At 42.0% G+C, this 11,429-nt stretch overlaps 1 protein-coding gene across 5 annotated transcripts in view; it reads right to left on the minus strand.

Moving 5' to 3' along the window:
• The window catches only part of RAB11FIP3 (RAB11 family interacting protein 3), a 531,587-nt gene that overhangs the window by 102,266 nt on the left and 417,892 nt on the right, over positions 1-11,429 (minus strand). For all 5 annotated transcript variants that reach the window (XM_086941175.1, XM_086941173.1, XM_086941176.1 and 2 more), the window contains one exon: positions 7,532-7,619. In XM_086941175.1, the coding sequence (XP_086797301.1) occupies positions 7,532-7,619 (88 nt within the window). The remainder of the gene's footprint in view (positions 1-7,531; positions 7,620-11,429) is intronic.

Here is an 11,429-nt window from a genome sequence, read left to right on the forward strand (position 1 = left end):
GATGCTTGTATAATCTCATATCTTCACTTAAGCCAGGTGCGGGGCAATGCCAGTTAGGGTTCAAAGACTGGTGTCGCAGTAGTGTTTGGAACTATCGCAGAGACGTTTTAAGGCATAGGCAAAGTGGGCCACTGCCTTGAGCCCCAACCTACCAAGGGACCTGAGAAAATTATCTTTTTCTCTCACCCCTATTTCTCTAACTCATCCTCTCTCTCTCTCTCTGTCTGTCTTAATTCCTTATACCTCTGACTTTCTCTCTACCCAGTACCTTAAGGAATTGTGGAGCCCTGAGCAAGACATATTTCAGGGTTTTTTTGTGACCATGTTTTTGAAAGTTTAAGGTATAATTTAATATTGTTTGCAATCATGCTGGTGTGAATTAACAGAAAACGGAAATAAAATAAAATGTTGCTGCTGTAACACGGGGCCTCAAACTATGTCTTGCCCAAGGCCCCAATAATCTTTAATATAACACTGGACTGGTGTGAGCAAAGGAGCCAGGCTGGACGTCTCTATCGGAATCAGTAAAGGCTGGAGAGCAATCCCCAAGGATCAGTTGGCGATGGGGCGGTCTCCCAAGTGAAAGCCCAACTGAGGTTTTCTTTGGTTTTGCGGGACCCTAAAGAGCGCCAAAGGAATCCAAGAGTGTCTCACAGAATTTTAGGGTGGGTCTTTAAAGCTTTACATTTGTTGCAGGGTGTACAACAGCCTGGGAACTCTGGACTCTCACCTGATTTTGAGTGGAGGGGAGTGGTTGATTTGTACTCTGTTTTCCTGCACTTATGGCACGTTTTCAACTTATTGGAAGACTTTGAGCAGGAAGGGGATGTCACCCAGGATCTGCTTCTATAACAAGATCACAAGCATCTCGTTGACTTGGAGCAAGATTTATGTTTTAACCATGACCTGTTCTTATGTTTGGCAATGAAGAGTTTCGCCTCCGTTCTCCAGGTCACTTTTGAGTGCAACAGGGATTATTTCTGTGACCAAAATCTACTTCACTGAAAAAGCGGATAACAATAATATCACAGTTTCTGTTACAGAAATATAATATTAAACAAATCATGATGGTTCAGGGATGTGAAAAGCAAAAAATAGGCAAGGGTTCTGTGAAAGTGTGAACCTAAAAGCACAAGGATTCAAAATCTAAAGAGCACTATCAATGAACAGATTTTGTCAATAGATTAGAGTCGCAGTTTCAGATTTTAATAGAAACCTTTTCACTGCTTACACTATTGGCATGCCAAAAACCCAGGACCTGACTGGCCGTAGCGGGCACTGGGCGTTTTCCCAGTGGGCAGAAAGGGTAGGGGCCAGTTTTGTTACTGGGGCTGGAATTGTAGCAGTGTTGCAATATCACCCCCCTGTAACAAAAGCAGCACCGGTGCTTGACACTAGCAACCCCCCTCCCCCCCTCCCCCACCCCCCCCATTGAAACTGACTCTTTCTGTGTCACCTCTCAGTTCCTTACAAAACTCTAAAAAAGCCCTGTACTTTTAGAATCATACTTTTAAGGTACTTTTAAGCTGCCAAGGTTCATCTCCAGCTGCTTGGTAGACATAAGCAGGCTGGCATCGTGTCCCACACAGCTCTATGACAACTAATCACTTCAGCCACAGCTCTTTTCTTCCATGGACAGATCATGTTCCTCTGCTCTCCAACCCACCCCCTCAGGTCACAACCCAAGCATCAACTCATAACCCGTAACTCCCATGTGCCTTTTTTCAGATCATATCATTACACCTCCAATAAGGCACCAACCGCTTGGCTTGATATGAACCTAGCATTAGCACCTCAAAAGTTACTGTGAACACACTACTGATTACAATGTAACTGATTTAAATTACACTCTCAAAATCTAGACTCCTCTCTCTATACACATTGTTTTTACAAGCACCAAGCTGTGTCTGATGCTTCAAAAATGAATGGTAGTACATTTTGTAGTTCCACATCACATAAAAGCTACCACAGTTGATTTCTAGAATTAATTTCCTCTGTTTCATTTGGTTGGTATGTGTTTCCTTCCTCTATTAAAGTAGTGTCTTTCTGGATAGCAGAAGCTCACATTTCTTGCTAGCCTCACACCAGCGATGAGTGCATAAATGCAATGACCATCACCCATCATCTTTGAGGTTGAGCACTGTTGGGACAGGAATGTCCCCTGCAGGTTATACAAGCATGTTCCTCTACCCAGGGTGACCGACTGTTTATGTATCTGGTATCCGGACGTATTTTTGGCCCAGGAAACATACTACTTTAGTGTGTATAAATTAGCCTAGGTCTGTCACTATGCAAGGTAGAGGACCAGCCCTGTAACCTGGAGGCTCATATTAAGCATACCCTCAAAGTGGACAAGGAACTATGGTCCCTAACCTGGCTGTAGCATGATAAGCCGTGGTGGCAGCATACAGTGTTTTGGAATTGATAGTATGAACAGAACTTTTTGAACAAGTCAGTAACAGTGGGCCCTACTTGCTCTTGCATATTACATTCTACTCTTATAAGAATGCCTAAAACCTTGTGCTGACATTATGTGTGTATGTTCAGTGCAAGTGTAGGGTGTTTGTAGCTTATTTGTTCTAATGGGTCTGTGTGAATGTTGAGTAGGAGTACCAAAGCCTGTGAGACCATTCTAGATGCCTATGGTCTAGCATGGAACAAGATGTATGATCAGGAAAGCTTCCCCAGACAGTGGCCCAGTTTTGCCTGCATTCTTGTGGCTGGAGGGTCGAGATCCAAACAGCCAAGTGACAAAGATGGAGACGGAGCTACATTTACATATTTCATGTAGAAAGTTAGCAATGGACGGCTGATTAGTTCTTCCTGAGCACTAATATTTGGGCGGGATAGCAGCTTTTAATGTTCAAGGATGCAAGTTAGGCCTGCTATTCCGTCTACCTCCGACTGCTTGAGCGACTGGTGACAGCCAGATTCAGAAACCTCACCTATTTTGGGCTCCCGCTGAGGGTGCCCCTGTGTGAAAACAGCCCTACATCTAACTGCAGGAAGAAGCATCACTTTACACAAAGGCTGTGCCTGAAGAGCAGACTGAGAAGGATACTTGCGGTAGAAGGTCATGTTTAAGACACAAACACTGTTTAGAAAGAGTGTGTAAAAGGGGATCCAAACCCCTTTTTTCTAGTTCCAAGTTCATCATATCCAAGCAAGGGAGGTGTCCGCAGGGCATTCAAAGTACTGCTGTGCGGCCAGGGCTTGTGTCTGCCAAAAAATAGTCTTCCAGAGCTGAGTGGACTTTATCTGAAGCTTGCACTTTCCAGTGGAGAATCCAAGGGTCTGCCTAGTAGGTAAAAGGCTGCCTGGATGCTGGGAGAAGGATGAGTCTACCATGCCCTGCAGGAAGAGAAGCCCAGAGTGTTCCTGGTCTAAGGAGCACCCAGAGACAGCAGAATGCCTGAGAAAAACATAAGGAGAGACCCCTGCTGCAGAGGGTCCCCCTGTCTTTTCGTAGTTCCCAGCAAGAACTGAGAAAGTCTATGTACTTCCAATAATCAGCTCAATCGGGTGCTACTGCCTCGATGTAGTGATCATCTGGTTTGGGCTGAAACTGCCTCTCTGTTTTAGATGGTGCTGCAAATGCCTCTGTGTACAGACATGCCCAGTCAGAGCTGCAACTACCTCAGTGTACTGATCGGCCCCATTCACAATCCAACTACCTTAACATACTCACTGGTCCAGGATGGAAAGCCAATTACCATGAGGAGTGCACACAAATGGTGCTGGAGCCTGCCGACCAACACTGAATCAGCCATGCAGCTGCGCTCCAACAGATACAGGCCACGTTCTGCCTCACCAGCTCTCGCCTCTGAAGTACAATCGATGATTGTGAGCCTCCACCAGCAATGGGAATGGAACTGAAAGTTTGCACTAGAAAAGCACAAGGGGCTGCTACACCATTTGAACAAACAAGTGAACTGATGGTGGCAGGGACTTGTGAGGAACCAAAAACTGCTCCTGAGCCTTATTCACATTTCAACCATAACTGCTTACAAGAAATATTGAGCTATGGTCACCCTGATGGGGAAGAGCATGGAACGGTGTATAGCACCCACATTAGAGTTGCGATGAAGATCACTACCCTTTTTACTGGATTGAATTGTTTGGTATTTAGAAATGTTGAAATGAAATAGTAGTCTCTTTTTTTTCCTATTTAAAATGTTTATTTATAGGTTGGCACAACCCATTACTTTCATGAGTTTTATGAAAGGTTATCAGCTCCGTCCAAATCAGGAATTTTAGGATCTCTTTGGGCACTATTCTCACCCTGTGACAATAGTTCACAAAGCCAAGATCAGGTCATGAAATTAAATTCATTAAGGCCACACTCCAGCCTCAATTGGCTGACGGGCGTTGTTTTTGGTATCACAAAAAGAGCCCTAACAGCCCCTGAATAAAGATTCTCTAGGCTCTTATGACGTTACGGAGCCCAGATTGGAGAACCATATAGGAGTGCTGGGACCATTTTAGCTTTAAATACGTCCAAAACATAACAGTCCTTGGGCATTTTGGTTGCAAAGAAATGCACCACAATTGATTTTGCAAGAAAGAAGAGTGGGCATACAGAGCTTTGAATTAGTAGTTGAATTTTAATTTGACACCCAACAAAACCCTAAATAATGCTATGCCTCTGTTGTTGATATGGTTCGATTGTTGATACTCCATGAGTAGCGGGGCTTTCCGTAACTGAATTTCACAATTTTTGCTGATTGCCAGCTTTAGTTTTAGATCATTCCTGATGTTATAGGTCTTGAGACCGGATAAGGCCCTTTCAAAGCTTATTTGGTCAGGGTATACAGTGTCATTGGCATACTGTACTAAGGCCACATGCTGACTACTTAGTCTCGGAGGAGGAGTTCTCAGGTTGTTAAGAGATGGTAATAAGTCAGCAGTGTAGAGGTTGAAGAGAGCTGGAGCAAGTACACAGCCTTGCTTCAAGCTCATGATGGTTGGAATTTTCTTTGACAGTGTGGAGCCAGTACCCAGTTTGATACGGAGCCAAGTGTCCGTGTGTAGTAATCTTATTGCCTTAAGAACCTGATCTGGAATACCCTATACTTGGAATTTTGCCCATAGGATGCCACATATCACTTTGACAAATGCTACACTGTAGTACAAACACTTGTAAAATATAAGCACTGAACTGGACACCAAAGTTATTATGTCTACTAGTTAACTGTTGAGATCTAAGCTTGTGCATCACACTACACTACCTCACAAGAAGCCTCGAACTGCTCTCTCTTGCTACTATGAGAGCCAACTGAGGAAAAAGATGTACTTCGCCCAGTTTGCAGACCCATGGTAGGGTGGATCCCAAGTCACCAAAGGCAAACAAACTCAATGTCTGTGGCCCAGTACTCCGATTTACTATGTGCATATGATCCATCTCTAATAGATGTGGATGACTCACTTGTAGCAGCTGGTCAATATGATTGCATAACACACCATTAATGTTCAGATTGGGGGGGATTGAGCTGCCCTTCTATATAAAGAACATAAACCTAGAACAAACTTTCAGTTCAAAGTGCCGCAACTTGAATCTCAGAGGTACGTCAGCATATAAAAGACAGATCAAATGGAATTTGTGGAATGTGACAGACTGGCTAGGTCTGTGTCTTACAGCTATAAAGAGATGGCAAAGGACAGCTGGACTGACTATTTACATAGTCAACAGTTATTCAATAGGATGATAATTAACATTAGAAACTTTGCGACTGCTGTACTTTGAATGTGTGACATAGGATGTGTGACATGAAAATGAGGCACTTTTCTGATTAATTTTCTCTAATGAGTCACTCAATCACCAATTATCAATGTGTGCATTAGGACAAAATCTTTCTAAAGAATGTTTTTGGTTGAACAGTTATGCTAATTTCACTGGCTTCATACAGTGGATACACAATATCCACAAGTCCTATGGAATCGCATGCATCAGAACAGTGTAGAAAAGGGTTGTTCCTTTATTGTTCAACACAACTGGAAAAAGCAAAGCAAGCTTTGAGTAAATGACCACAGACAAAAGTTACTACCATTGCAATTTCTGACCCCCAGTACCTTACTGTATACATTCTGTTGCTGAAGTGATAAAAGTCCCGGGGGGCTACCTTTTATCGCTGTCCTCTTCACCTGCCAACAATGGGACAGTCCAAACTGGCATTAGATCTTAGTAACTGTTTCGGTCTTCCATTCACAAAGGAAGGCTTGGGGCCATTGTCCAGATGCATTTTGAATCTGAATAGTAGCATGGCTGTAGGAAGCTATTGAAAGCCACCCAACTAATCACAGTAAGAGCTGTAGTTCACTTTTCATTATTAATGGATGATAATATTCTTTGGCCATGCTACACAGTTTTAGCCTAGGATTCATGCGACATTACAGTTCCGTCCCAATGTTTTTTGTGGAACACTGACCATTCTAGGTAACTTGAACACTGCAAAATGTATACTGGACCATAGGAGGATATGCAACGCATAGACTTGCAGCCTTGGTGCTCTTCAACCAGGTGGCTTTTATGTAGAAGCCTTATGTGAAGGATCCAATGGAAGTGTATTGATCAATGCACGCCCCTGGAACTCATACTTTCTGGAGCCCACTCACATTAGTCTTATTGAAATGAATTGGGCTATTCTAAAAGGGAGTTTCAAATGGGAAAAATAACTTCACCAACATAAAAAAGCTTGTGAAAGCCCTCCACTAAAACTGCACATATAGGCCATGGCAGCAGGACAATACAGCAACGAGGAACGAGCTACTACCGGGCCAAGCAAATAAAGAGGTGTATATAGGGGGAAGGAGCGCTGTCAAGAGGTCCATTCAAACAGAAGAAAAGCAATGAAGTGATCCAGTGTATAATAAGGTCCATGCTGGGCACAGTAACTGGCAGATGAGAGTAATGATAAAGTACAGTCAATGAGATCAGATAAGCCAAATAAATAATTTTTGTTTGGAATCCTATCTACAGTGAATGGTTGACAGGCATGACTGTCCTGGCAGCCAAATGACTGGAGAGACAGCCCCTCGTCATTTCGGCAGTTTGACGCAACTAGGTAAAACAGAGCCCTACTTTACAACTGACCAAACATAGTAACACCTGAAGAGGGATGTCATTCTGATGGCACACCGAGATGAAAAGGGGTAATGCAAGAGAGACGTTCCCCAGGAAGATGAACTAGCAGGAAGCTCACTAGGAAGCTGAACTAGAAACATTAGGAAAACATAATTCTGCTAATTATAGAAACATAAACACCACTACTTGCAAAACAGAAATCCAGCTATCCATAACAGCTATTGGAAGATTAAATGGATGCCTGTCTTTAAATCATCCTTAGCCATGTGTTGAAACTTCCTGGGATCAATTCAAGGCAAACTATCACATAAAATACCCTTCTGTTCCCTGTATGGTTTTGGTGAAATTACGCAACTTTTACCACGAGGGTCAGGAAAAAATTGAACAGTTTAATTCAGAACAGATTAAATGTTCGAAGTGGAGATATATAATCTGGAGCACGTCACATACCTTGTCATTCATGTCACTGTCGTCGCAATCCATGTGGTTGGGCAATGGCTCATCCATGTTACTCAAGGTGCTTGTCTGATGCAGACGTCTAAAGCCAAAGAAAAGAGGGTATCAAAGGAGCACAGTCCAAAAACACCTCAAACATACAAAACTATCGGTCTCAGAACTCCCTAGCCACCGTCCCCTGCTTCTACAGGAACAGAGCAGGTGGAAGGTACTTCTCCCACCTTGCAGCCAAGACATGGAACAAACTCCCCCTCCACCTCTGGAGAAGCCCGGCACTGGACAAATTCAGAAAAGATCTCAAGACCTGACTCTTCGATTGACCCCATCAGAGCTGCACCCCGCCCCCTGCTTCCCCCCAGCGCCTTGAGACCCAAACAGGTGAGTAGCGTGCTTTATAAACATTGATTGATTGATTTGTCTCAGATACCCTGTAATCTTTGTGGTAGGCACATAGGGAGACTTTTTTACCTTTTAGACCTTGCAGCATGTTGTAATTCTTGGGTTATTGTCAATCAATGGATTATAGAGGCTGCAGGACACAAGTTTACTGCTTAAATTATGCAAATGCCAAAAAAGAGCCAGTAGAGCAAATTTCTCATTCCTCCAATAGTTACTATTACGTGAAATAACAGAATAAAGAAAACATATTTTATAGAGCACATAAACTCATCAGGGCTATTTAACACTGTACTAAAACTGATTAGTATTTTTAACTGTCTCTGTGGTACTCGTTTTATCTACCTTACAAAGATGAAAGGCTATGCCAAGAATGCAAAAGATAACTGTCAGACCCCGTTCTGTGCCCAAACAGAGGTCATTGAAGGGGTTAGCCACTGGTGTTACTCCTAACATGGTTAGACCAGGTACAACTCTTCTTGCATGGTGGCAAGGGTGAGCAGACCGTGGTTCTTAGACAGGTAGTGAGGTTGAGAAGAGCACAGCACTCAACAAGTAAGCAAGAGACACAATAACTTAATGTACAACCCAGTGCTTGTCTTTTTGTAATAGATTAAGGCACTTTTAGTCACACAGTGGAACTAAATATTGCACAATTCAAATTTGTATATATATATATATATATATATATATATATATATATATATATACATACAAAGCAGTGTCCTAGCCTTGCTACTGTCCCCATTGACTGTGGCACGTGCATGGGCGTGGGTAAAAGGTTATATCCAAAATCACAGTCTTTGTCGATAACAAAGAAACGCATATGCACTCCAGATGCAGAAATTCGGGCTTTTTATTGCGCTGGCAGCTAAGCACTCAAAGCGTTTAGAGAACCCACGTTCTCATGATCACAAGTGACCCTCCTAAGTGAAACCCAACATATATGCTTTCACCAGTGTCCTAAACAAAAAGGAAGGACCACGGGTAATGTATCAAAACAAGAATAAATCAGCGCCATCTTGAAGGACTGTTAACATACATAGTTGCAATGCAATGAACTGTAAATGTAAGTTCACAAGGAAAAATAAATCTTAAAGGAAATATGCCACATCATTTCACCATTATCAGTGATTCTCCGAAGAAATAAAAAGATTGTTGCGAACAATATTAAAGAAAATATTTAATCCATAAATATATTCACTAACATTAAAGAAACAAAGCCAGACAGTGGCGTATTAAAGAGACTTACTGTCCACTGTACCACATAAAGCCCAATAACTATATATTTCTGCAAAAACCACAATTAGCACTCTATATGCAATCCTTGTGTTTGGAACATATTACACTTAAAACATATTTAGACAGAAATGTATAGTGCAACAGCTAATTATATATCAAAGGTTACAGGGATGTTATAGTGAGGTTCAGGTTTCACTAAAACAAAACCAGTGAAATTCAGCAGTTCTAGTTATCTGAGCTAACTATAAGTCACACCCCCCACAATGCACTGCTTATGACCTCACATATAACATGACTCATGACATGGTGAGTGACATCACTGATGATATAATCCGGAGACAGTGTTTTTAAAATGTTTATGAGTGTTGAATATGTATATCAAGATGTATTGGTGTATCAGTGGGTGCACAAGTGCCTGTATGGATGATTCAGTGGGTGCGTGACTGACTGTATACATGAATGATTAGGTGTCTCAGTGAATGTATGAGTGGGTGAGTGACTGGTTGTGTGAATGTCTGTATCAGTCTGTCAGTTGGTGTCTAAGTGGCTGTATTGGTGTGTGAGTGGTTGTCTGAGTACCTATATGGCTGTATGAGTGTATGTGTGGGTGGGAGAGGGTGTGTGTGACTGCCTGTATGGATGAGTGAGTCCGTGGCTGTATGGGTGAGTGAGTGTGTGTATGTATGGCTGTGTGGGTGAGTAAGTGGATATGTACGTGGTACATGGGTGAGTAACTGGGTATCTGAAAGGCAGTATAGGTGAGTGAAGGGGTATATGAGTGTCTGTATGGGTGAGTAAGTGAATGCAAGTGTTGCTGTATGGGCGAGTGTGTGCTTGTGTCAGTCACTGTATAGGTAAGTGTGTATGTGTTAGTATCTGTATGAGTAAGAGTGTGTGTATGTGTATCTGGATGGGTGAGTAAGTGGCTATGTGACTGTATGTGAGAGTGGCTAGGTGTGTGAGTAGTTCTATGGGTTACTGACAGTGTGTGAGTGGCTGTATGAGTGGATATGTCAGTGGCTGTATTTGTGGGAGTATGAATGGCTGTATGGGTAAGTGAGTGGATGTGTGTGTGTGTGTGTGTAGATCAATGAATCAGTGAGTGGGTGTGTAAGTACTGGTATGGGTCGGTGAATGGGGTTGTAAATGGTTGAGTGGGTCCATGGGGGTGTGAGTGGGTGTGTCAGTGATTCTGTGGATGATGTGTGACTAAAAGTACTTTCTTTAACAAAAAGACAAATACTGGGTTAGACATTGAGTTATTATGTCTGCTGATTAGTTGTGGAGTTCTGTGCTTTTGCCATTATCATTCCCTGCCTGAGAAATTTGGACTGCATGTCTTTCCCACCCTGAGAGTCAAGTGCAACAAGCATTTGCAATGCAATAGGTCTCGCATTAGGAAAGTTTGAGCTATTGGTATTGTAAATGACAAATATTTTATTTATGTGTTGGTTTTGAAAACAGCGAAATGAATAGGTTTGTCGTTTACAATGCCAATAGTTTTAACTTTCACAAATGTGACACCTATAGCATTTGTAATGCAATATGTGTTGTATTTACGTGACTTAGATGTATTGATATTACAAATAACAATGACTTATTTTTTTTTAATAATTACAACTTAAATAAAATTTATTGTAATTTATAATGGCAATAGCTTAAACTTTTGTAAATAACTTTTGTGAAGATTATGTTCAGTGTATTTTATTGTGACGAAAATCCAACAACAGAAGTGAAATATTAAAAATTTTTGGTGACATTTGTAATAAAGCTTGAAACATTGAGAGAACATATTTGAACCAGTTGTTTTTGAATGGTTGCACAGATTGATGCTGTGGTGGCGCTGAGTGATGTTGTGGTGATGCGACGAATGATGCTGTGCCGTTCAGTGATGCTGTGGTAACGCATAGTGATGTTGTGGTGCCCCTGAGTGATGTTGTGGTGCCCCTGAGTGATGCTGTGGTGGTGCTGAGTGTTGCTGTGGTGATGCGACAGATAGATAGAGTGAGTGCGATAGATAGATAGATAGATAGAGTGCGATAGATAGATAGAGTGCGGTAGATAGATAGATAGAGTGCGATAGATAGATAGAGTGCGATAGATAGATAGATAGATAGATAGATAGATAGATAGATAGATAGATAGATAGAGTGAGGGCGATAGATAGATAGATAGAGTGAGGGCGATAGATAGATAGATAGAGTGAGGGCGATAGATAGATAGTGAGGGCGATAGATAGATAGACAGATAGATA

The sequence above is a fragment of the Lissotriton vulgaris genome, chromosome 10, assembly GCF_964263255.1.
Source record: "Lissotriton vulgaris chromosome 10, aLisVul1.2, whole genome shotgun sequence".
Lineage (NCBI taxonomy): Eukaryota > Metazoa > Chordata > Amphibia > Caudata > Salamandridae > Lissotriton > Lissotriton vulgaris.